The sequence below is a fragment of the Marmota flaviventris genome, chromosome 14 (assembly GCF_047511675.1).
Source record: "Marmota flaviventris isolate mMarFla1 chromosome 14, mMarFla1.hap1, whole genome shotgun sequence".
Lineage (NCBI taxonomy): Eukaryota > Metazoa > Chordata > Mammalia > Rodentia > Sciuridae > Marmota > Marmota flaviventris.
The window spans coordinates 86,485,993-86,513,365 of NC_092511.1; the positions used below are offsets into that span (position 1 = coordinate 86,485,993).

Consider the following 27,373-nt stretch of genomic DNA (forward strand, 5'->3'; position numbering starts at 1 on the left):
GGTTGGGACACAAAGCCTAGTTTATAATCCCGTGTTAAGAACCTCATACAGTTTGTTGAGGACTGTACTGAAAGTGAAAAAAACAAACAGCTGTACGCTCTCGAACCATCGGGAACCCAAAAAATCATAAATCAAACCCTAAGTCGAGGTTTGTCTGCATTTGAGAACTCTGTATTGTCTTCCTAAATTTCTGTAAATTAAAAACTATCCTAAATGTTTGTTTTAAAATAAGAGCAGCGAACTAGTCGCTGGCCTGAGCTTTCTCCGTAAGCCCTGTGCTTTCTCATGCTGTTTGTTGAACCCTGGCTCAGAAAGACCCCGCCACCTGTCCATCTGTAGGTCTGTGGGAGTGGGCCTCCCCTGTGCCTCTGCACCCCGCAGTTCTGAGAGCGCAGCTTTCTGACTTGAAGTGTTCCCGCCGTTCTCCTTGACCTGAAGCGACCGTGTCGCCACCATCACTTACCCCAACTAATCTGATGAAAGTCCCCTCTACTGCAGTCCAGGGGCACCTCTCTTGTCTTGGGAGCATGTTCCTAGCCTGACGCTGGCCAAAGAGCATCAACAGCTTTTCTGGGCTGGGGGTGGCACGGACTTGCCTCTCCCTAGCACTGCAAAATAAATAAATCAATACTTCGTGCCTTCTTCTGTATTTTAGCTATTTATTTTAAATGATGATAATAAAAGTGCCACCGCAGCCAGGGGTAAATTTGTTGCAGGAACATATTTCTTGGCCATATAAAAAAATATATATATTACATTCCTGCATCTTCTGTCTGCTCTGAGTTAATGTCCCATATTCGCCACACTCGGGGGATTCTTTCAAAAGTCCTGGAAGTGTTTGTGGCCTGAATGGGAAAATGTCGTCAGCGGAGCTCCTGCACCAGCCTGGAGCTCCCGAGAGCAAGGACCATTCCGTACTCGTTGATTCTGCACCAGTTAGAGCAGTGCCTAGCGTGCACAGACAGCCAACAGAAGATGGCTTGATTGGTTGACATTGCCACAGAGCCTCCTGATGTGCCCCAGTGCCACCTGGAGTCGATCAAACAGCCTCATTTCTGTGATACCTCTCTCAGGCTCTTGGTGAAGAACACCTGCTGCTGTGGGCATTTGCTGGGCAGTGAGACTGCAGGAAGGCAGAGTGGTCCATGATGTCACTCCTTCAGAACTGGGGTTTGGGGGGTTTTGTTTATTAGTCACTCCATGCAACATAAAACCGGTCGCAAGGGCTGGGTTGGGGCTCAGTGACAGAGCTCTTGTCTAGCATGTGTGAGGCACTGTGTTTGATTCTCAGCACCACAAATAAATAAGTAAATAAAATAAAAGTCCCTGAACAACTAATAAAAATATTTTTTTAAAAAAATGGTTGCAAGCCTTGGGAACCTGGCAGAAGGGGTAAAATCTGACCAACTCTTCACTGTGCAATGGGATTAGCTGGCAGCCAGGCTCAGGGGTGTGGCGGGGAGAGGAGAAGCCCTGTAGGAGGTGGGCTGGCAAGGAGACCCGTGTCCCAGCCCTAGCAAGGAGCTCACCTGCTCAGTCAGATGGACTCATGAGCCCTGGAGAGGGAGAGTGCTCCTAAGATGGAAGGGATTTTCAAAGATAAACTCCATCCACTTCAGAGTGGGACTTAGCATTGACCCTGGGATCAAATGATCTTCTAGTGTTTTAATTAAAGACTCTGGACCAAGACACTTGATTGTTCTAAAATAGAAAAATCAGGAAGTGTGCCCTGGATGAGGATCCTGACCATTTGCACCATGCTCTTCCGTCCTCTGTCAGTGAGTGGACACACTTAGGCAGGATCGACCCCAGGGCTTCTGGGACCGTGACTAAACCCTCAGGACTTTCCTGCTTATTCTCAAGAGCAGGGGGTAGAAGCGAGACTGTTCTGCAGTCAGAATCTGCTTCAAACATCTGCATCCCCACCTAAAATTTATTATCTTCTTGGCACTTGAGATTCCTTTCTGCTACCTGAAAGTCCAGGAGGCGCGTGTGGGAAAAGAGGGACACAGGAGGGAACCCAGGACACACTTCTGCAGTTTTCCTTTCTGCCTTAAACTCAAAACACACCTAATGCAGAACCAGGAGGAAATGCCACAGCTTTCTTGGGGAGTGGCCTTGGCTGCTCCTGCTGACCCTGTTCCCAACCCAGTAATGGGAACCCTCCTCTGCAGTAGATGGCACAGTCTGATTGACATGAGTTGCTTGGCACATTCTGGGTTGCCACGAGCCAGACAGCCCACAATAGGATGTAGTTGGTGGGCAGAGATGTGTGTTGACTGGGTAATCCTATTTCCCATTGCAAACATCAATCAGGTGTACCTGAAAGTGGGCTTAGAACATTTAATGTACTTGGCCTAATTTTCAAGCTAATTCACTTCAAAAAAAAAAAAAATAAGCAGTAAATTAGTCCTGGTATATGTGAGGCTTTTTTTTTTTTTTTTGAGATTGTGATTATTAGATTTATATATTTGGACCACCTGGAACATAATGAAAAATTCTGGAAGTATCAGATATAATATGCCCAATGTCACAAAAGGAGGAGCATTAAGGAAATGCCTTAGTTGGAGGATCATATACCAATCTCCCAGTCCAATGAATAGCTAATGGGATGCTTTCTCCTTAATAAGACACAGAGAAGTCTTTTCCTCCTCTTTACATTTAAATGATCAGCTTATTATGCTTGCTGCACAGAGGATTAGTGGATCCGTATGAAAGCCTCAAATCGCAAAAAGTCAAAATTCCTGAGGGCCTATGATCCAGAAACTGCGGCACTTTGTGGCTGAATCTCTGCAATATCCAATTCAGGGTTGATCCCCATCACTGTCACAGAAGCCAGAATGACTGTCTGAGTCCACACAATATAGAACGAGGTCTTAAGATTATTCAATGAATCTGAAATGACCCCAGGAACGTCCTGATCAAAGAAATAGAGGGATTTTTCCCCCCTCAGGACAGAATTGGGGAAGGTACAGCTAACCGAGCTCAAGTGGAACCACTTTAACATGTGACTCTCAGGCCTTAATTCTCAGAGCTGATGACCTCCCCCACACACCAGTGACTTCTCCCACTTGAGTTATCGATCAGGTAGCCTATGAAGTGGACTATGCCCCCAAGTTGGAAAGGAAATCAGAGGACTTGTAGTAGACATGGAAGAGAAGTACAGAAGTGTCTTAAAGACTGGAGAATAAATCTCTGAGAAAAGACTACAGGGCCACGATTGTCTGGCAGGGAGAGAAGATGGTCATCTGCGATCCCACAGTATTTATCACATCATGAGGTTACTTTTCTGCCTCTACCCCAGGTAGACAGTGAGCCACTTGAGAGCAAAGACTTTCTCAACTCAAAATCTCTAGCACCAAGAATGTGCTCATCAAAAATAGTCAATAAGCCAGGCGCTGTGGCGCACACCTGTAATCCCAGCAACTCGGAGGCTGAGGCAGGAGGAACGTGAGTTCAAAGCCAGCCTCAGCAACTGCAGAGTGCTCAGCAACTCAGTGGGACCCTGTCCTTAAAATACAAAACAGGGATAGGGATGTGGCTCAGTGGTCGAGTACTCCTGAGTTCAGTCCCTGGTACACCCCCGCAAAATGGTCAATAAGTTAATAATCCATGTTCTCTGTTAGAAAAAGTAAAATAGACCTAAATTATAACATACTTACTATTACAAGATGGAATGGGTGATAAATTACCAGTAATAATATTGAATATTTATTGAGTAATTACTACATATCACCAGGTACTGTATGTTCTATTTCTTTTCCTCCATATTATTTCCCACAACATTCCTAGGAGGCAAACATTCTTGTTTTTCCATTTTTCAGATGAGGAAAATCAGGCAACACAATCTTAGGTTGTTTGGACAAAGACATGCAACTAGTATGTGGCAGAGTCTGGGATATAAATTGCTAAACCAGACTCTCTTGACTCCAGAGCTCGTGCCTGGATTATTAAACACATCAGTCAGAATTCGATCCAGAGAAACCACTCTAGGTATTTCAAGTAGAAAGACATTTCACATAGGGAATGAGCGGCATCATGGAGCTAGGGAAGCTTAGGTCAGCAAACTTATATGAAATCACTAATCAGTGCAGTGGCGCACGCCTGTAATCCCAGTGGCTCTCGAGGCTGAGGCAGGAGGATCTCAAGTTCAAAGCCAGCCTCAGCAATAGTTAGGAACTAAACAACTCAGTGAGACCCTGTCTCTAAATAAAATACAAAATAAGTCTGGAGACATGGCTCAGTGGTTGTGTGCCCCTGAGTTCAGTCCTCCCTCTGTACCAAAATAAATAAATAAGAAAGTCATTTCAGGATGTCAGTAAATGCAAGAATTACAGGAAACTGCTAACAGTTATCTCAGATGTCTGCGGCACAAGAGGCCTAGGAACCCCTGGCAGAACCTCATGCCTGCCATTTCCTAGTCTCCCAGGAGCAGTGATGGTTCTGTTATCCTTTGGTCATTGGAGCCCCATTCAAGTACCTCTCCCTGATGGCATCTAGACAAGACCCCTGCAGGCAGGACTCTGAGAAATTTGTTCCCAGACATCTAGCCCCTGTCACTTAGGAGAGTGCTGATCAGGAGGACCGTGCTGAGTCACCTCCACCCAAGAAGCAACAGCTCTGCTGTGCTATCTTGAAGAGTTTGAGGACTTCTCCAAAGAGTTTGAAAGCCATGATCATCCATTTAGTCTGTTTCTTCCCAGAGTCTGAAGAATAGCCCAGTTAATGGGCTCAGATTCCCTAACACTGTGGTTTCTGAAAACAACCATGGAAGTATTCTAAAATGCACCACAGTGTCTTAACTTATTAGCACTTATGGGGTTATGCCTTATCCTAGGCACCAAGAAAACACACCCCTCCCCATAAAGCATTCCTTCCTCCCACCCCATAGTGGGGAGAAGAACTGCTAGGGATCCAACCCAGTGCCTTACACACACTAGGAAAATGCTCTACCAATGAGCTAGCCTTAGCACATTCATGTTCAAATGGAAGATCTGGGAAGAGGAGGAGTCAAATGACACCCTGCACTAGTTATGTACAGAGTTAGATGAGACCCAGGGATTCTGTCCTGTCTGTGGACTGGAGATGGCTTGAATGGGAAGATGATAATTCAATAGACCCTAAGGCAGTGAGTGGGTCTGTTTGAGGGTACTCATCCACTGAGCCACGTCCCCAGCCCTATTTTGTATTTTACTTAGAGACAGGTTTTCACTGAGTTGCTTAGTGCCTCGTTTTCGCTGAGGCTGGCTTTGAACTTACAATCCTCCTGCCTCAGCCTCCCGAGTTGCTGCAATTACAGGCGTGCACCACCATACCCAGTGGCAGTGGGTCTTAACCATCACTGAATGGCAGATGTATTTGGTATGCTTGTGTCTAAGTCTCTTTGGGTTGTTATAACAATACCGTAGCCTGGATAGCTTATAGACAACAGAAACATTTCTGTTTCTCTTGTCATTCTAGAAGCTGGGAAGTCCAAAATCAAGACCCTAGATTGAGCATCTGTTGAGAACCCTCTTTTTGGTACAGAGATGGCACCTACTAGCTCAGTCCTCGTGGGATGGAAAGGACTCCAGGCAGAAAGAGCTCCTTGGGGCCTCTTTTATAAGGACACAGGACCCATTCATGAAGGCCCTGCTCTCATAATCTGATTACCTCTCAAAGGCCCACATCCTAATACTGTCACATTGTCGGTCAGGTTTCAACCTATGTCCCCTTGGGGGAGACACAGGCATTCAATCCATTGTAACTCCATGAAAATACCAAAGCCTGTGGCCAATTCAAGTCCAAAATCTCTGGGGTTGAGGCCCAAAAACCAGTGTTTTTAAAAAGAACCCCAGGCAATGCTAAACCCATCACCAAGGTCCCCCGGGGAAGTTTTGCAGTTGACCACAGGTTTTTCTCTGTCTTGTATCATTTGAATCTCAATTGTCATCCCATTTGTCATTAATGGACAAACTAAATCTGAAAGTTAAGAGCTTTATCCAAGGTCCAGAGCTCTCCTGACCTCCAGCTCTTCTGGCTTCGCCCAGTTCTGTGTTCTATAGCAGTTCTCAAAGTTACTTTGAATCAGAATCACCAAGGGAACTTTTCAAAGCCTGCACGACCTACCCCGTGAGAATGTGGGTGTGGGGTGGGAGCAAGACATCACTAATTTTTTTAAAGACACCCACGTGACTCAAACATGCGACAACATTTAGAAAGGACTGTTGCCCTACTCAATGGCAAAGGGTGAAGCTTGGCGTAGCATGCATTTGCTAATGAGCCGATTATGCTTGGTTCCCTTTTCTAAGAGTTTATATGTTCTAATAAATCTCTTCATTAGGGACTCTCTTAGCAATTAACTTATAAATGACAAGATCCACAAAAATGCAAAACTTGTTATTTCAAACTGAAGAACAAATCTCAACCTAATAAAGTCAAGACCCTTCTCAAGTGACTGCATTCTTACCATCAAAAGTTACGAATTAAATGAGCAAACCATTAGTCGGAAAACAGAACAGGCAACCAGCTGACTAATTAACAATCCATTAATACTCATCATCACAGATTTGAGCCAAGTAAATATGTACATATCTAACTTTCCCTCTGGCGAGGTGCAGATTCCCATTCAAAGAAGCGTTATGTAAAGAAATGCCCAGGATCCAATCTGTCCAGCCAGGAAAACTTCACATCCCCCAGAGAGCATCCTCTGACCTCTCTTCTACTCTCTGCCTGAGAACAGATCTGTTCTCTTACACACTGTACTCACACAGTCAGCCTTAGCAACTCAGTCCTTTAATACCAAGAACATCAAGTTCAGAAACTAATTTTCTAGAAGTCCTTGTAACCAACAAAGACAGGAATTTTAAAAGCATCTTTGGGGAGAAAGCATTTTCTGTTAAAGTACCATTTCTAAGCCTCCGCTGTCTTTTGATAGAAAAGATAGAGAACACACAGCCCTCTTCCCCTGTAATTCCTTCAGGAGGAAGCAATTTTAAAGTCTAATGTGTTCAGAGAACACAGCTTCCTTACCACAGCCTGCGCTGCCCTCCGTGGAAAATGTGGACCATTTTCATGTTTTCGCAATCACCCGAACCACATGTGGTGCTTGCACTTTCCTGAGAGGAAGGACCACGGGATGTGTAAGAACTTGTAGGACCCAGCACTCCTGTTCTCTTAGCAAAGAGATCCCTCTGGGCCACTCAGCTTCCCACAGCTAGACTTATAATTCCAAGAGAAAAGAACAACCAGCAAACTTTTTAAAATGCACAATTTTAAAAAATAAAATGAAACTCAGAAACGTTAACATCAGTGCTTTGTCATGTGTCTGTAGCACATCCAAAAGAAATCAGAGTTACAGGTGCACAAACTTGCCGTGACAAGAGGTCAGAGTTTTACAAGACATATTTGCAAGGCTGGCCGCTGTTGTGTTTTCCTGGGACGTGGCTCCTAAACCTGTTCTTGCCCTCATCAGTCCCATCTGGTGGGCCACCTGTAGCTACGTGCTCATTTCTGCCTCTCAGCCCTCTGTGCAGCCTGAGCTTACAGATACATTGTGGTGTGCCGTAGAAAGCCTCATCAGAATTAGTAGCAAGATTGGTCACTGACATATTTAACAGACCAAACGGGTCTTGAGGATCCCGATACCCAGCAAGAATAGGTGGTCTATGGAGGTATGTTTTGGTATTGATTTTGTGTCCAAACCCACCCTCTTCTCTTCTCCATACCCCAGGTCAGGAAGATCTTTACTTCCACAAGCTGGTTCAGGAAGTTAGAAGACATTGTGTCTAAAAAGAGGTCAAAGGGCCAGGCACTGTGCTGCATGCCTGTAATCCTGGTGGTTCAGGAGGCTGAGGCAGGAGGATCCCAAGTTCAAAGCCAGCCTCAGCAACTTATCGAGGCCCTAAGCAACTCAGGGAGACCCTGTCTCTAAATCAAATTTAAAAAAAAAAAAAAAGAGCTGAGGATGTGGCTCAGTGGTTAAGCGCCCCTGGGTTCAATCTCTGGTACCAAAAAGGGGGTGTGGCAAGGGCTTCATGTGATTAGGAGAATCATAAAACCCAGAGATTCGAATACCATCACTTTATGACCAAAGTTCTGATTCTGAGTTATCCAGTAGGAATCTAGCACCTGTGGCTCTTGAGCACTTGAAATGCACATCCGATCATGCTGAAATGGTATGTGGGCATAAATAAAATATGCTATTAATGTTCATTTCACCTCTTTATTTTTGCTTTTTAAACAGTGATTCTTAGAGAATGTTACATTACCAACTTGGCACACATGAGACTTCTGTCAGACAGCTTGAATGGTTGCTGTTGGTGTTTTCTCCAATATTGAGAACAATCTGGAGGAAGAGACCCACCACATATTTAATACTAACCCCCAACATGTCAATTACTTACGATGCCTAGCAAATCACCCCTCAATCTAGTAGTTTACAGCAACATCTACTATGTCATCATTTCTGTGGGTCAGGAATCGAGTGTGGCTTAGCTGTGTTCTCTGGCATAGTCTGCCGTAGGCTGCAGATGAGGGGTCCACCTGGGCTGTGTCCACCTCAGGCTTCCCTTGGGAAGATCTGCGTCCAGGCTTCCTCTGTGGTTGCCAGCAGAATTCTGTTCCTTCCGGGCCACTGGGCTGAGAACACTGGCTTCTCATGGGCCTTGGCCTTGTCTTCCCCACCTTGGTGCTGCAGGGCCACAGCAAACCAGCTCTGGAAGAGCGTGCATGCTAGCCAGCAGAAGTCACCTTCTCACTGAGCGATGTTCTATCACTTTAGTCCTGAACTGTAGAGGAAAGTCGTTGGTCCCATGTGCACCCAGGGAAGGCATTGCACATCTGGAATGAATAACAGGAGTGATTATATTTTCACAAGCCCTCTTAGGAGCTCCCACCACGGTGGACGGCGAGGGTCCAGTTAACATAGTTAACATTACATGCGTCTGACGCATCTTGCCCTGTAAATTCCTGTACTTGATCTGATAGCTCCAACATGCTGCCTTCATATGGGGTTGTTAATGCTGGAAGAAAGTCTGAAATAGTATATAAGAAACTGCAAACAGGGGTGACTGTTGGGGAGAAGAGAAGGATGTGATAGGCAGAAATGAGGATGGAGGGGAGACGTTTCACTAATACCTGTTCTGTTGGGGAAGATTTTAGCTGTGTGTGTGTGATCTTTTGTATGTTTGTATGTGCTGGGGATTGAACCCAGAGCCTGTGCATGCTTAGCACATGTTCTACCACTGAGCTATAACGCCAGCCCCATGTGCTTGTTATCTTTTAAAAAAGGAATACCATGAGATTACGGGAAATAAACAACCTCCATTCCCCAAGCACACTGGCACCCTGCCTTTGCAGGATCATAGCCCTCCGAAGGGTGCGCTGTCTTCCCTTAATTCCTCCATGACCTGGAAGACAGACATGCTCCTCCTCCAGGTGGCTGTTCCTGAGCCCACAGGTCTCCAAGAGCATCTCCCTGCTCTAATGCTTTTCACAATGTCTCTTTCCCCAATGAGCTGGATGCTGTGTGAGGGCAGGAACAGAGGCTTTTTGGATCTTGTATTCCAATGGTTTGGGCTCCATTGGCTAAATAAATGAGCAGTAGTTTCTAGAAGACACAAAGGTGAAAGAAGGGACCCAATTCTCCTTGGGATACTGTGGGTGAGATCCCATCAGGGAGGCACACCAGGACATCTGAGTGTCAGGGCCACAGGCCCCTACCAGACCACGAGCCTTCATGTGGCCTCAGAGGTGGCCTCGGGGACCTTCTCAGACTCTGCTTTCGGTTGCTCATCTGGATGTAACACACCATTACAGCTGGGAGGTCATGACCTAGGCCACAGGTTCTCAGTGCCCGAGCATCACCTGGGGACTGATTAGAAGTGCACATGTAGGGTCCACAAAGCAGACCTGTTGAATCAGAAGCGCTGAGGTGGGCCCGTGATTATATGTTCACAAGCCCTCTTGTGATTCTAGCATAGGGTCAAGTTTTACTGGCCTAACTTTGATTTCTGAAGTTCCCACAGAGCTTGCTGTGTATCCTAGTAGCAGGAATTTGGATGCAGATTTATAGGACTGGAGCCTGAGGGCAGAGGTCTGTCCTACCCATGGGAAAATCCTCCGTAAGGTAGAAGAACACTATTTATTTACAGAACACAGGAGTCTAAAGCTCTGGCGTAGCCATTTTCTAGATCCATCTTAGAATCACTCGCGTGACCCGACTGGCACACGTGGAATTGAAACCCTGCTCGGGGCCCCTGGCTTCTGTTGGATCTTGTACCTTTTACTCTTCTTTTGTTTTCTGCTAAATCGTATGGGGCCAACCTCAGTGCCCCTTCCATTTTCCAGCTGTCTTCCTGGACTTTCTACCATTGATAAAAGCAAAGAGCCAATGACTTCAGAGCAATAAGATGGTATTGAGGTTATTTCATCCAGTTCTCACTTCAGCCACGTGGAAACAGCATCCAGAGAGAGCAAAGGCTCTGCCCGGGGTCCAACAGCTAGTCAGGGACAGGATTCAGATTGAATGCTGCCATTTCAGAACTCATTCCACCGCCCCAGACTCTGGTCCCACTGATGGCTTCCTTTTATTCAGTGTTGATTCCCATCTTCCCCCCGTGATTTCTATTCTGCTGGCAACACATAGATACGGGGACTATCAGGAAAGGCAGTTGATGGAGATTTTGAAGACTCACCCTCAGCCTATATTCCACCAGGGTTGGTGAGTTTCCTAAATGAGACTGGCTTCTGTGAGGGTCTTACCAGGTAGGAAATGAGATGGTCTCCCCCAGGGAAGACAGGACGTTACAGCAGGTAGACTTAGCCGCACGTGGAAGTTGTTGTCTCTAAGGAACAATGAGATTGTCAACAGAAAAAATACAGTCCTCCTTCACCACAGGATGAAGATGGCAGAAGCCAAGAATCATGTATGATTGACAGAAAACAGAAGGGGTCCTGGGGAAGAGGGAGTCTGGGAAGGAGATGGACAGGAGCAAATACAATCACGCTGTGATCCAAACTGACTGCAAAAGATGTAGAAATTCCCAGATCTGAAAACATCAGGATTGGAACCTGCCTCTTAGATTATCTGGACTATCCCCAGTTTTTCCATTTACCTCTTGACTGAGTTACCTTATTTGCATCTTGGGGTCAGCCAATCACTAACCCCTAACAGGAGCCTCCAGTAGCCTGCATGGTTCTCTATTGTTCTGCTTCTTAGTGCTGGAATATCACACACTAAGTTCTTCCAAACAACAGCTTGTTGATGAAAATAGCCGGTGGCGCATAACTATAATCCCAGCAGCTTGGGAGGCTGAGGCAGGAGGATGGTGAGTTCAAAGCCAGCCTCAGCAACTAGTGAGGCCCTAAGTAACTCAGTGAAATTCTGTTTCTAAATAAAATATAAAAGGACTGAGGATGAAGCTCAGTGGTTAAGCACTCCTGGGATCAATGCCCAGTACCAAAAAAAGAAAGAAAGAAAAGAACAGAACTCCAAGAAGATGGTAGCACTGACCCTGACAGCTCAGTGGACTTCAAGAAGGACGAAATGAGTGGTCTCATGTTCCCTCCCGTGTTCCAAGCAGCGGAGTTGTCCACCTGGGAATACCTGCAGAGGGGTGTGCTTGCATAACGAACAGGCTGTATCACACATTGCTAATTACTAGAATAGATATTTGCATATATGAATATGGTTAATGGGGACTCATAAACATTTGTCTCTGGCTTTTAATCTCAAATAGGTGGAGATGGTAGCAGCTCCCGCTGCAGACACAAATCTGAAAATCAAACAGCCCAATTAAAACTTAGATTTTTAAAAAGCCATTCAGATGAAGCAAAATGAAATGAACTTTAAAGGGCTAAAGGATTCAGATCTTCTAAGGGCCCCAAATGACAGGTAATTCAGGGGAAATCCTATTAATTAAAAACCACTGCTCTGTGAAACGGCTGCCTCTGCATCGGAGATGCTGACTGTGCCCGTGTGCGGTTCCTGTGTTGGATTCAGATAAGCATCAGCAGCAGAGGCCCGTCTGTTCAGGGAAGCCTGTTATTTCTGCTTCCTGAGATATTCAGGCCTCTGAAAGGTGAGCATCAGCTACAACATAGATTTGTTTCTTGCTCGATTAAGAAAAATAATGCAGACGGGGAAGTTATGATAATAAAATGCTGAACTTTGAAGGATTGTGTCAAATTCCTCTATTTTCTGACAGCTACTGAATTTACCTTTAACGAGGCAGTTGCTTCTGCTAGGGTTACGTGTGCCCGTGCATCCCAATTTTGAGACCTGGAGAAAATGGCATTGCTGACTGTGACCTCTGAAGCAGGGCACACCCCAACCAGTAGGAATCGCCCTGGGGAGTGGACGAGGTAACATCTAGAAATTGCTTAGCCGCTCCGTTCAGCAAGCCTCCATTTAACCATGACAGCTGCCCCTGCGAGCCTGGGTTCCCTCGCCCAAGAGGGTTCTAAGGGATGAAAGGGAAGGAACCGGCGGAGGAAGGCCTGGAGGTGCTGAGGGTGAGGCGTGTGGAAGGTGCCGCATGAGCCAGGTGAGATGCCCGAGCACAGACCTCTCCCTTTGGTACAGGTGACCAATCCCAGACTCCATCCTGACCCTTTAGAGTATCGATCTTTGCCGTCCTTTATCCAAAACGGTATCAGAGATCCATGGCCCCTTTCCAAGGCCTAACCAACACTCCAATTTCCATTTTCCTTTCCACTCTTGGTTTGACATTTTTGTTTGCTTGTTCTTTAATATACCCACGCCAATCGATTTCCTTTTGGAAATAGACAAATGATCAAAATATGCCCCAGGGACCCGGAGCAGGTCATGGGGTGTTAGCACAGCAGTGCCGATTGTGTGGGGCCACGACCCGCAGTCTCCTCGCCACACGCCAAACATGGTCGGGTCTGAGGGTCCCGAGAGTGACATCATTTTTCTCTTTCCCTCTCTAACCAAGTTTCGTTGTTCAGCTGTGACCTCAAAACATTGCCTGTCCTCAGGCCGCCTGAGAGTCCACTCTGATATGTTCAGCATTAAAAATGGAGGGCTTGGTGAGTGTCCCACCAGAGGTGGGTGTGGCAAAAGGGAAGCTGCGCTGTTTTTCAGAAGCCGAGCCCAGGGGACCCAAGGGCGACCGTCAGAACACAGCAGAAGAGCTTGTGTTCTCGGGTGGCATGGGACATAGAGCCTCAGCTCCCTCAGCGGGTACCGTGCACCTGTCGGGTGTTGGAGCACGGTGTGGCCGTAACTGACTTGCCCAGGGCTGTGGTTCCATGTCTTGGTGACAGCCTCACCCTGAGTGGCTTTGGGAGTGTGTACAGCTGCTCAGTGTGGTACCACCTTTGTCATTTTCTCACTTCCTGAGAGATTCTCAGGTTTCATTGGATTTGAACTTATCTTGAAGTCTCTTTAGAAGTATTTTTATATGCTATTGGGGGTTGGATAGGGTTTGTGCTCCCCAAAGGTTCATGTCCTGGAAGTTTGGTCTCCAGAGTGGTCATGGTAAGAGCTGGTCATTAATCCCCTCAGAAGGGATTCATGCTGGTCTTATGGAGCAAGTTAGTTCTTACAAGAGCAAGCTTGAATCCCTCTCTGGTTTCCTGTCTCACCATGTGATCTCTACTATACTATGTACTACACTGTGATGTTGCCAGGGGAACCCTCCCCAGAAACCAAACAGATGAGACCACCTAATCTTGGACTTTTAACCTCCAAAACTGTTAAGTAAATAAGGCTCTTTTCTTTGTGCAGTACCCAGCCTCAGGCATTTTCTTATAGTGACAGAAAATAGACTAATACACATGTGATTCTTTATTTTTTAGAACTTAGCCAGAAACACAATAAATTCTTTTTTAAAAAAATTAAGTGATCAAATGATTGTTATGCACAGAGCAATGTGGAACCCTGGTTGCTTTTCTTCTAGAAATACTTGCTGCAGTCTGGCTGGGCACAAATCACGAGCCACTGAAGCAGGAACAAACTTTATTTCCGAACTCCCATGAACGCCACGCACGTGACCTTCTCCCGGGACACACCACACCAACCAGAAAATCCCTCCTCCGGAAATCCCAACTCCCTCACTTCCCCAACCAATGGGAACTCTCCGGGAATCCCCGCGAGAATTCCAAAGTAGCAGCACGAGGCAGACAGCAGGGGTCTAAAATACAATTGAATACACAGCTTAACATAACCATTATCATCTCAATGGCTTGCTGGTCACCTCTCAACCACTCAGACTCTCGGCTATGGCTCTCAGCAATAATGACAAAAGTAAAGGAGTCCCATTATTAGAAATGCCAAGACCCAGAGATATGACTTGCCCAGGATCTGGGAGTATGAGGAACAATATGAGAATCAAATAGATGTGTGTTTATATGTTGATTCATGTCTTTAACTGTTTTCTGCTGCTATGACAAAATACCTGAGACCAGGTAATTATTTGACTCATGGTTCTAGATGCTAAAATGTCCGAGCACATGGCTCTGGCATCTGGTGGGAGCCTTCCTGCTGCATCGTAACATGGTGGAGGGCGTCATGTAGAGAAACAGTGCAACTATGCTAGCTCACGTCTTTCTTCCTTTTGTTCTAAAGCCACTAATGTCATTGTGGGAGTCCTACCCTCATGGGCTCCTCTAACAATAGTCACCTCACCAAGGTCCCATCTCCAAATACCATCCACATATGACTTTGGGGACTAACTTTCCAAATCATGAATGTTAGAGGATCACATTCAGGCCATTGCAACATGTTTAGAACGTGCTTAAAATAAACAAAAGTTCACTTTGCTCCCTCCCTTAAGAGAGGCCCTCACACACTGCCTTTGCCATTGTGGTGGCTTGCAGCACTGCCGGCCTCATCGGGTGACAAGTCCCCCCAGCTGGTGTGCAACCAGGCTAAGAACCCCGACTGCAGGGCACCCCAAGGTGTCTTGCTCTGGTTGGCAGGGTCTTCAGAGCGGTGCACGTATAAAGATTAAGTTTCCTGTCACCCTTGATATGATTTCCACGACCAGGGGTGCTTAATGCTGATGGTGTGTGGGCCCCTCCCTTTGCCACCTACCCGTAGGACCACCCACTCTGAGAACACTCAAGGCTTGCCCTGCATCCTGGAGATCGATTGGTAGTTTACCTCAAAAGAAGAGGTGAGGAGTGGAGCCAAGAAATTGCCTCCTTTTTTTGTCTTTTTTGAACCAGAAAGGCATTTGTGTCTTGATAGAAATCGGTCTTAGGGAAAGTGCTGTGGCCTCGCCAACCAACTGGGGTTGTCCTCTGCGCCGTCACTGTGCAAGGGCAAAGGAAACACAGTCCCCTTCCCTAGGTTATTTCCAAAGGGTGCGCTAATAAATCACCAAGATGGCTCCTCTCTGAGAAGCCAAGTGTGTGGGTTTGTGAGCTCGAGAAAATAAGCCACTTACCAGGAGCACAGAGTGATGTCGGGGAGCCCCGCAGTCCCCCCCAGGCTGACGTGTGTGTTTCCTTGGGGTTTGAAGACTAGAGCAATGAGGTGTGCCCCCACTGGGAGGGTTGAGGGGCCTGTGGGGACACGGCATTGGTGTCCTGCTGGTAATGGCTCCACTTGTACATCAGAAATGACAGAAATGTCTTAGCTGTGTTCTCCATTTTTCTTGACTATGAAACAGGAAAAGCAAATTCATTTCACAGACTCTCAGACTCTAAAGCAGGATCACACATTCAAGATCACCTATTTACAAATAGGGATAAGGGGACCCGTGGGCAGAGGGTAGGTCAAGTAACTCGCATGGACACCTGGAGCAGCCCTGGGTCCACACCCTGCCTGCTTCATCACTGAAATCCCTACCATGGATCATAAAAAATTCAGAGGCATCTTTTGATGATAGGCCTATCATTGGCATTTAAAGAACACCAGACCCGTGTTGGGGGACAGTCTTGGGAAGCCGACTTCAAGGAGGACAATGAGGTCTTTAAGCACAAGGGCTCAGATGCCTTCAGACCCATGTGTGGAGCCCCCGGTGCATGCAGCGTGGGCCCTAGGACAGCTCCGCTGGTACAGTTCCTTATAGATGGCATTTCTGAATAAGATTTCTTTTTCAATAAGTCCATTTGAAAACTTCTATTGTAGAAAGAAAGAACTCAGAGGTGCTGATAAGAATACAGTTTTTCATCATCAGAAACAATAGGGTCTGAAGTTGCATTTCTCTTTTTCTCTCTTAGCTTTAATGGACTCACTGCTTCTGTTAGGAAGAATTGGAGGCACCCGAGTGGGTGGGGAGTGGTCCCCAAAGCCCCTCCCATTGGGTTTTCTCCACCCAGCAGGGTCTGGGGCAGATGACTTCTCCAGCCCTCACATACACAGGTGGAGGACCAAGGCTGGGTTGCTCACAGCTAAAGGTTATTTTGCCTGGCTCCCAGCAGAGTGCTACTTAGTCTTCCATTTTCTTTACCATGAACGCCCCCACTCCCCACCCCCAGGCAGGCACAGGGACACAGCCCAGCCCCTGGACATGAAAAGCAATGAACAAGTAACCGTGAAATTAAAACTGCCTGGGGAAAAGCCCCCTTTGGTTCGTTTTGTCTAAATCAACTCATTCTGGAAGCTTCCCCTCTCGTCCAGTGATTGTCGCCAGGGCTGATTTTCGTGGTGACACTGTCTGCTGTTTCCTTGGTGGCTCAGAGGAAAAGCCCTTAAGAGAGAAAGAAAAAAATAATAATTAGGAAATCAAGCAGATTTATTATTACTGAAACGTTGCTCTTAGAAAGGTGACACTTTTTGGTGTTAAGTGATTTTGAAACTACTAAGTACCTGTACCTCTCTGTCCCTTTCAGAATGCTGGAAGATGACCTTAAGCTAAGTAGCGATGAAGAGGAGGGTGAACAGGTAAGATGTTCTTGTCTGTCGCCGTCCTGTGGGTGGGACAGGGCTGCCACTCACTAGCCGGCTCTGCAGGACGTGAGTTGAGTGGCAGAGATGGGATTGTGCTTCTCTAGAAGGTTCCATTGATCGTGAGCCTCTATGCAGTTGGGCAAGTCTGTTGAAATACCTTGGCCTTAATTCCCCTTAAAACTTTAATTCTGTGATGTTCTGTGACAGGGAGACCAGCAACGAGTATATTTTTACAAGGAAGCGGACCAGAATCAGGCTTCCCTGGGCAATCGAGCCCTTTTTATCTGCCTTTCTCCCTTCCTCTCCCCACCCCCACCACCTTTTCTTTTCCTTTTTATTTTTTTTTTTCCTTTTCTTTCTCTTTTGGCAAAGCTAACCCAACCTTCTAGAGATCAAACACGTGACCTTAAGCTCATCGGCATGCAGCAGGCAAGCTGTAACATTAAATATTGAGCAGCTTTATACAGATATTATTAACATTGAGAAGAAGCAAATGTGGAGGTGAGCTAAAATGATGAATAAAAAATGATCACGCGCAGTCCGGGCTGTTTGTCTTAAATGATAAATGTGCTTGAAATATTCTCCCTCGGTGTTGATTTATCAGCTTGAGACATCCGTCAGGGGGGTTATAAATACTCTTCTGATCAGTCAGTTAAGGTGAAAAAATATCCACTCAGCATTCATCACTTCTACCCTGCATTTCAGAAAACGCTGGTGTTGTAAAGCAAGTTTGAAAACACCGGAGCCAGATTTCCCTACACTTCTGTTTCCTTTTTCTCATCACCTGGATTGCGTGTTGTCAAGTTTGGATAAACAGGATGGGTGGAAAGACAATTCCAGGAGTTTTTTTTTTTTTTAGTAAGTCATTTTTACATGCAATACCAAATACATATGCCATTCAATTGATTTTAATGTAGCAAAGTAGATGCAGAGGTACCGTGGAGTGCTGCATGGGTGATTCACTGTCTAGATAACAATACAAATAATGCAGAGAGAGCAAGCAAGAAGGAGGAGAAATGAGAGGAAAGGAAAGTTTCCAGGTGTCTGAGCAGAATGTGGCCCCGGGGTCACCACTGTGGGGTCTTCTCCTTGCTCGGGGAAGCTGGGGCACCAGGGGTGTGAGAAGGGCTCTGTGAATCTGGAGATCAGTTTGGCAATCAGAGAACACCGCAGGGAGGGAAGGCTGGCAGGGGCAGGGAGGGCCACTGAAGGCTTTGCACTTGTGACAGATCAGTTCATTTATTTCAAGGTGTCTACACTAGGCAGTGAGACACCACAGCACTGCACTCTTAGCAGTTAGGTAACAGGTAATTTTGGTTTCTCATCTATCTGAATAAAAGCAGATGATTTGGGGGCTGGGGTCATGGCTCAGTAGTAGAGCTCTTGCCTGGCACCTGTGAGGCACTGGGTTCGATTCTCAACACCACATAAAAACCAATGAATAAAATAAAGGTCCATCAACAACTAAAAAATACATATTTTTTTTAAAAACTAGCAGATTGTTTCATCTCTTTAAGGCTCAGATAAGCACAGTAGGGATTAAGTTCTGTCAAAAGCGTAAATTATGTATGTTTTGTATTAGAAAAAAAGATTCACAGACTATTGGATCTAGCAAACTTTTCTTAATTGGGAATAATTCTGGAGCCATCTCCAGGAAATATTTCCAATGAAAGCTCAATTTTAAAACACATACATTATCAGTGATGTGCTTATACACTTTCTCTAAAACAGCAAGAAGCTTTTGGCTATTGCTTTCCAATCTCCAGCCACTGATAATCTTGTGCTGTGAATATGCAAGTCAGGTCCTTGATTCTTGCTTATTTGTTCCCTTCCTATTTTTGCAATGAAAGGAACTGACAGGATGAATTATTTGTCTGCAGTAATCCCTATCTCGTAATCAAGACCCCAGACGGTGGTTCTGTGTGTGTAGTTTAAGTTAATTCTTCAGCACTAATTCTATTAAGTTGTCCTACTTTGGCCTATAATTATTTCCTAGTCTAATCACAAAATTGTAATTCCCTACCTTTAAAAAAGACTAATGATATGGAGTGGGTTTTTTTCCTCTCTCTTTCTCCAAGACCAAAGTAAGATTTTCCCCTGAAATAATGCAGCCTGCATACTTATGCAGCACACATATGCACACTTCTTCCTCTGTCATGGAAAGATGACTAAATGCTTACCATAAGTGATTTTTTTCCAGGTGTAATCAGAATTTTTCCCCTACCCCAAAGTCTTTTGAAAACATGCTGCTTACTTCCCTGCTCTGGTAAACATATATACAAAGATCCTTAACCTTTTCTTCCATGACTGCTGGTTGTCCTTGTGAATATCGGTCCAGCTGACCTGTAATAGCCGCTGTAATAAAGAGATTCCCACAAGAGCTCCAAGCGGCTACACCTGTTTGTCTTCCTGCAAAGATCTGGGGACTCCTGGTGTGTTTGGATGCTCCCATCTGACGCTGCCTCTTCCCCCAGTGCCCAGTGCTCTTGGAGATAAAGCAGACTGGGAATTGAAGCCATGTGGGCTTGGAAATGTTTAAAGCTTACAAATTTTATTTCCTTAATAGTTATACTGTTTCTTGGATTTCTAATGAGCTAATTAATCAGTTGTAATAATGTGTGCTCTTCAAGTAATTACTCTGTGTCATTTAAATTGTCATGTTTACAGGTCTAGAGTTATTTATAGCATTTCTTTATTATCCTTTTGATGCATACAGATCTGTAGTACTAGCCCATTTCATTCCTGGTACTTATCATTTATCTTTCTTCTTTTTTCCTTTTTCTGTTTTGGTCAGTCTTACTAGAGATTATCCATTTTAAAAACAGTTTTTTGTTTCATTGATATTCTCTGTTTAGATAGATTTTTCAGTGTTTAATTTCAATGATTGATTATCTTTATTATTTCCCTCCTTTTTCCAGTTGATCCATTTCATTGGGAATGTTTAGATTTTATTTGTGTGCATGTGTGTGGTGCTGGGGATTGAACACAGGGCCTCACATATGCTAGGCAAGGCCTCTACCAGTAAGCTATCTCCCTAGCCCTGAAACTTTGTGTTTTTTTTAACTTAATCTAATCTAAGCTTTGATTATTGATTTGAGACATCCTCTTTTATAATGTAAGCATTTAGTGCTGCACATTTTAGTCTCAGCACCACTGTGGCTTTATCCCACCAATGTTGACATGTTGTGTTTTTATTGCCATTTAGTTCAATGAAACAACTTCTCTGATGCGTGGATCATTTAGAAGTGTGTTATTCAATGTCCAGCTGTTTATAGAGAGCTGCTTTAATCTTTTATTGATTTCTAGTTTGGTTCCATAATGGTCAGAGAACATACACTATATGACTTCAATTCACAAACTTGTTGAAGCTTTTTTATGATTCAAATTTGGCTTATATCAGTATGTTTTATGGGCACTTAGAAAAATGTGAACTCGGCTATTGTTGGGCTATTAATTGCATCCTATTTAATGTTGTTGAGTTTGATGTTATTGAGTTCTTATGTTTTCTGACTTTTTGTCTAGTTACTCTATCAGTTGTTCAGAATAGTGTTGAAGTCTCTGGCTTTATTTGTGGATTTATTTCTCCTTTCCATCCTATCAGTTTTTGCTTTACATATTTTCCATCTCTGTTAGTTGGTGCATATAAATATATAGGATTCTATATTTTGATAAATTGACTCTTTTATCATTATGTAGTGTTCCACCCTACCTCTGGTCATTTCTCTTTGCTCTTTGTTTTTTTTTTTTTTTTTTTTTGGTTTCTGTATAGCTACTCCTTTTTTTTTGTTTGTTTTTGTTTTAATGATTGTATAGTGTGATTTTTCCATTCTTTTACTTTCAGTCTGCCTATATTTTTATACTTGAAGTGAGTTTCTTATAGACAGCATGTGGTTAAGTCATATTTTCCTCAACTCTGCCAATTTCTCTTTTAATTGGAGCATTTAGACCATTTACATTTAATGTAGTTATAGATATGTTAAGGCTCAAGTCTGCCCCCCTTTTTTTGTATGTTCTTTATTTTTTCATTTTTTTTCTTTTTGCTATTTTTCTGTGGGTTTCCTGAACGTTTTGAGGAATATGATTTCATCTTCTCTGTAACGTTTTTGTGTATATCTCTTTTGTGTCCTTATTTGGCGGCTTGTCTAGGTATCATATTATATAGACATAACTTAGATCAGTACCTGGTGCTGTCATTTCATGTTGGTCTCCCTCAATGTCCTGTAATTACCTCCATCTCAGATTTTATAATAACAGATACCATGAGATCTAGTTTTCTATCTTCTCAACTTTGTGAGTGAAAAACTTGACCCTTATTCTGTATCTTATTCCTCCTTATCTCTCTAGAGCATACCATGGATGACTGGCTTCCACCAGGATAGATTAATCTTTCCAATACGGCATCCACACAACTGCTTTTATCTTCATACATCCTTACCCGTCTCCCCCCTGTACAAAAGGACACTGTCCTGCTCCTCCCCAAAGGCCATCCCATTTCCTCTTGTAATGTTATCTGGGGACTTGTTCTTGTGCTTTCTTACTTCCTACCTCCCCACCAGAACTGCTCCTCCAGAACCACCAGTGACCTCCATGGAGCCAAATGAATTGGGTTCTTCTCAGTCCCTACCCCTCTGGCTGTTTCTTCCCAGGATGCTTTGCTGGCTGCATGGTCTCTTCCCAGTGTTGAATGTTAAAGCCTTGTAATATTTATTCCCGACTTCTCTGTTTCTACTCTTTCTTGGTGATCTCATTCCTTCCCATGACCTTCAATTTTTATGTACTGGAAATTTTTAAAGTTATAGCCTCAGCTCAGAATTCTCTCCTGAACCTCAGACTTCCTTGACTTTTCCACTGGAATGTCTCACAAGCGTTTCAAATCAGACAGAGCTTCTGGTCTTTGCCACCCCACTCTGTGCAGACATACAAATATGTTCCTCTTGAGATCATTCCTATGTCTAACTAAAACTGGCATGGCCGGATGCCCAACGAGTCAAGCCTAGAAATCTAGGACCCATCTTGATGACTCCCTGTTTCTCACTCAAACATTCATTTAATCCTTAAAACCTCTAAATTCAGCCTCCAAAATTAAATATTAGTTTACTCACCTCTTTCCATCCTGGCTGGTCCAAACCAGTCTAATATAAACTACTATATTGCTGATCCCCACCCTCTGTAATACAATCTTCCATCTCTTAAATGGGTGTCCCATTCCACCAGGGGTAAAACCCAGAGCTCATAGTGTGACCGACACTGCTCTGCAGGGTCTGGCTTTGTCCCCTTCTTGTTGAACTCATTCATAGCACTTCAGCCTCCTGAAAACCTTCTTTGGGCCCTTCAGCAAGCCAGGCTCAGGTGTTGCGGCCTCTACCAGCCTCTGCCTCCTCCATTTTTGCCTAACACCTACTCATCCTCAGTGTGACAGCTTCCTCAGCGAAATCTTGCCCTGATCTAAATCGACCCCTGGTTTGTCCTTCTCACCGTAACCTTGATCTTTATCCTAGCTCTCACATAATTTTGGTTAAATATTGTATGCTTCTGTTTTTAAATGTCTCTCTCTACCAACTAAACTGGAAGTTTCCTGAGGGAAGAGATGGCGCTTGGCACAGCAGAGACGCTATATGTTGACGGATGTGTGAATAAGGGTTGTGTTATATGGGGCATATTTCTGTTGTCGGGAGTCCAGTATCAAGGATGACCTCTGCCATTTCTTTATTTCGTTTACTGAACACTCTGATTTTTTTTCTAATTAGTCCTACATAAACATCAAAATTGTTGATAGAAGGCTGGGGCTGGGGCTTAGTGGTAGAGCACTTGCCTAGCCTGGGTGAGGCACTGGGTTCAATTCTCAGCACTGCATATAAAGAAAGAAAGAAAGAAAGAAAAGAAAAGTCCATTGATGACTAAAAACGATTTTTTTGAAAAAAGTATTGACGGGCTGAGGATGTGGCTCAAGTGGTAGCGCACTGGCCTAGCATGCGTGAGGCACTGGGTTCGATTCTCAGCACCACATAAAAATAAAATAAAGATATTGTGTCCACCTAAAACTAAAAAATAAATATTAAAAAAAAAGTATTGACAGAATTAACAAAAACATAAGAGCCAGGATCATAAGCCAGCTGTAAATGAATGCACAAACAGCCGAGAGAAAAGCATCGGTCCAACCTCCAGGGCCTCCAGTGTCAGTAGCCACTTCTTTCACATGCTTGCGTCAAGCCATATGGAGGTTACACGTTTTGATAAGTTATGTCAAATGGGAACCTCCAGAACCAAGAAAGTGGGTGTCCCTTCCAAGGACGATGGAATTTTGGCTGTGGTCTCTACATCTGGGGCTGTGCCAATATTTACTTGGAAAGTTTGCAGATATGATTAAAATGGAACGGTCATCTCCTGGCTGCCCCTACAGGTCTTAACCTTGATGGGCTTCAAATTTGGAAGTAACCCAAAGAGAGGAGAACAAGTGTCCCTCCTTGGACAAATGAAGAGCATGTGAATCATGGAGCAGATTTGTTGTTCTTACGTTGGCCATTCCCAAGGCCGATGGTTCTGTAGAAGAATGGAAAGGAATTAGAAGGCTTAGAACAAAATGATTCCTGAAGTCATTTGGCCTTAAAGGGAGTTTTTAATGGGGATTTGGAAGGGAGAGAGGAATTGTACTGCATGGCTTGCCTTTGGGTGGAAACCATGAGCTCTGCCTCTCTGGTGAAGGAAGGCTTGGGAGGTGGGACAGAGAGTATCTAGATGGAAGGGTTATGGCTGAGACCTGAGGAAAGGAGCACATGATGAACACTTTCAGCCAGCAGCAGCCGAGACAGTGTCAATGGCAGATAGCGTTTCTGAGGTGACAAATACATAGCTCGGGAGAGGAAGGGAACAGGGATCCAAATTGAACGGCTCTCCACATGCCTACAGCTTCTGGTAATTACATTACCCACACATACTGGGCAGTCTTTTCATTTTAATTATATAAATGCATTTTTCTCTTTTAAATGAGCATGGTTTATCCGCTTAGACTGACTATTTTAATTTTGCAGGCAACGATCTTTGGATATAATCTGTAGAGGGAAATTTCCCTGTTGGCCTAATTTGCTTCTTGCACAATGAAAGAAAGTTACCTTTTAATCCCCAATCAATATTTGTAGAGCACGCAATTAATTTAATAGATAGCTAGGTCATTAACATAAATCTGCAAGCTAAAGAGCCAATTATTTTCTTATTTATAATGCATAGAGTAATAATCACGTTTGTCAGGGAAAATCTAAAGTCTCTCTGCATCGAGATGTCAAGATTGTAGGTGAGGCTGCTCTGAGCCCAGAATTGCAGTTCTTACTCCATTTTGTAGCCTTTGGTTTCTGATGCCGTGGCACAAGAAATGTGCCCATCTCAATTCTCTGCTCTTTACCCCAGAGGTCATATCAGTTTGGGGTGTGCTAGCACATTAAAAGCAATCACCAGGGCTGGGGCTGGGGCTCAGTGGCAGAGCACTTGCCTAGCATGTGTGAGGCACAGGGTTCGATTCTCAGCACCACATATAAATAAATAAAAAATAAAGGTCCATCAACAACTGAAAAAAATATTATTTTTATAAAAATCCATCACCAACTATAAAGGGACCTCTTCGTTGATCCCTTGTTCCTTTTTAATATGACAAATGCATAACAAAATGCAGAACTTTTCAAAAAGAACCTCTGACACCATTGATGGTGTATGTCCATCAGTGACCAAATGAATCCGCTGAATGAAATGCAGACATGGAATAAAAACGCAGGCGGTTTATGCGCCCAGCTCTGCATCCTTAGGTGCATTTTTCTTCTCAGGATCAGCTTGGTTGATGCTGAAGTTCTTGGCCTGTGAAAATTTATTACCCCCAGAGTCAATCTGCATTCAGGCAGCCAAGTCTGAATAAATAGAGTCATTGTGCTTGTCTGGGATTTGTGGCCAGAGTTCATCCAGTCAGCGTGACATTCACATCCCAGGAGATTCATCAAAGCCAACACCCTGGTATGTGCTCTTGAATCCTGCCAAAATTGTGTAGAATTATATAAACAGGAGTTGAAGCAATAATCAGGACCAGGTTTGTGGGGGCAAGGCTCCAAAATCAAGTTTCTCCTCCATGAAAAATGAACTGTATTGTTATTTGTAGCCAAACAAGAGCTAGACAGGTTTTAACATAAATCATTCTGAGAATAGTCTTAAATACCTAGTAAGCATCAAACGTCCATGCAAGATGCTGGCTTATTGGTCTGGATGAATTACACATTAGTAATATTTGTTACAATAATTTAACCACAAAATACATAAGTAAATTTTCAATGCCTGGAAATGCCTTGCCTTAAAGGGCTATGCAAACATGTATATAGGATCTATACTAATCCTAATAGCGACATAAGGGGGAAAGTTGTTTAAGCTTGCTTTTATTTTTAGTCTTGAATTGATTAACCTGAGCTAAATTACCCAATTTGATCACATTGATGAACTGGTTTCTTTTTTAATACAGAAATAAAACAACAACTATAGTTGAAGGCTACAGCTTATCAGGTCATTGTTGTATCTATGTGTGAAGTAACCATAAATAAAATTTTACTGTCACTAGAAGCAAATGAAAATTTCCTTTATTACATCATGCTACTGTGTACAAACATTTGCAAAAAGCACAAGCATATTGTGGCTACACAGGAAAAAACAAATCCATAATTGCTTTTTTTTCTTTTTCATGTTAATCAACTGCAATTTCCAAAATGGAAATGGTCAGCCAACTTAAATGTCACCAAGACAGAGAGAGGCACAAAAGCCTCCAACACTATTTGCTAAAATGTTTTTTTAAGCTATCTTCTTCGGGATCCAATTGATATTTATGCCAGTTGAGTTGTTGTGCAGCCCACCTGGGCCATGGGATGTACCTAATTTCAACCCAAGGACCCTCAGTGGAAATCTGCAAAATGAAAAAATCATATAAACATTTTAAAAGAGGATCCATTAAATTTGGGCAAACATAAAACACACACCACAAAAAAATGGGGAATAGTGGCCTTTGTTGCAGAATTCATAGAAGGAGCTACATTTTTGAAACAAAGCCAAGTTCTTATTATGAGCAGATATCAACACCACCTGCCCAGACTCTCCATTGAGGGAGCAGGCCAAGGGCCCCCACGGACATGATGGGCTCACGCCTCCCCTGCACAGCTTCCAGCAGGGCTGCTGGTCGGCAGAGGAAGGGGATTCTGCCTCCAGAGCACACTTCTGTTCAGCTCAGAGGAGTGGCCCTTTTGTCCCAAGACTTCAATGTGTTTTGTCCTTCGATAGCTTATTTGGAATTGTCACAGTTCATGAGTAGTGGCTCCTTGGAATACATGGTATCACTCCTCCCCAGGCTAGGGTGGTGTCAGTAAAGAATTGACCTACACTTGTCCAGGTGTTTGGTACAGATTACCATTGGAAAGCTTCATTTTGATTCTTCTAAATTTTCTCCAAGTGGAGCTGGTTATCTCATGAATATAGCCTTTCTCAGGAGACTCTCTCGGCCTGTTACTTCTACATAATAAAAATATATAGATATATTTATTATCTTTGGTCTTCCGGGCCCTTGGCACTTCTTAGTTCTATCCCAACCACATCTGCAGCCAACAGGCTGTGCTGAGTGAAACAAGACCATCTTTAAGAAGCAGATCAGACAGGTGCTGAAATGTCAGGCCACCATATGTGGTCATCTTCAGGGTGTGGGTTAGCCAGACATCTCTCTTGGAGGTCTGATTCAGCAGTAGATCTCCAGGTACCTCTCCCTTCAACCTTGACTTCCAAGTCCAGAGCAGTTCAAAGAAAATTGTGCGATTATTATGATGCATTCCAGGCAAAACTCTCTCCCAACCTGCGAAACTGTGTTTCACTTGAGAGAAAGAAATTCTCACAGCAGCAACATGCTCAAAATTGCTTCTGCATTCTCTTTTATGACTGGTTTGCAAATTAAGAAAATCTTTCCTAGCCATTACAAACCTATTTTTACCTTCAAATATTACTATTTTGTCTGAGGAGAGAAAAGGTTTCGATAAAATGTAAAGCCAGACTTAGATTTGGGTTCTGCAAGCACAGGTTGTATTTAAAAAAAAAAAAAAAAATACAAAACCACCAAAGCATTTACGTCACTTTCATCTGGTCTTTGTACAAAAACAAAGTCACACCTGTGTTCAGCAATGTAGGCCCTAGTTGCCTTCATCGTCATCCACCATCCACCAAGGCCAGTGGAAAGAGACAGGGATGCCATCATACTGAGGTAGCAAAAGGACTTTAAAAAAAATCCAGAAAGGCATTTGTCAAACAGAACAAAGTGGGGAATGAGTAACCCTGATATCACCTGTAGGACCAGAGACGAGTCCAAAATTGATCTCCTAAAAGCAGATAGTAGAATAATGGACACCAGAACCTGGCAGGAGGGGACGTAAGGTGGGAGATGGAGAAGAGATGACCAACAGATGCAGGTGCAGCTGAACAGGAGGAGTAACTTCTAATGTTCTAGAACACAGCAGCATAGCTAGGAGAGAC

General features: G+C 44.0%; 1 protein-coding gene across 1 annotated transcript in view; it reads left to right on the forward strand.

Annotated features, from left to right (window-relative positions):
• The window catches only part of Aff3 (ALF transcription elongation factor 3), a 577,149-nt gene that overhangs the window by 440,702 nt on the left and 109,074 nt on the right, over positions 1–27,373 (forward strand). The window contains exon 11 of the mRNA XM_027950674.2: positions 16,786–16,837. Within this exon, the coding sequence (XP_027806475.2) occupies positions 16,786–16,837 (52 nt within the window). The remainder of the gene's footprint in view (positions 1–16,785; positions 16,838–27,373) is intronic.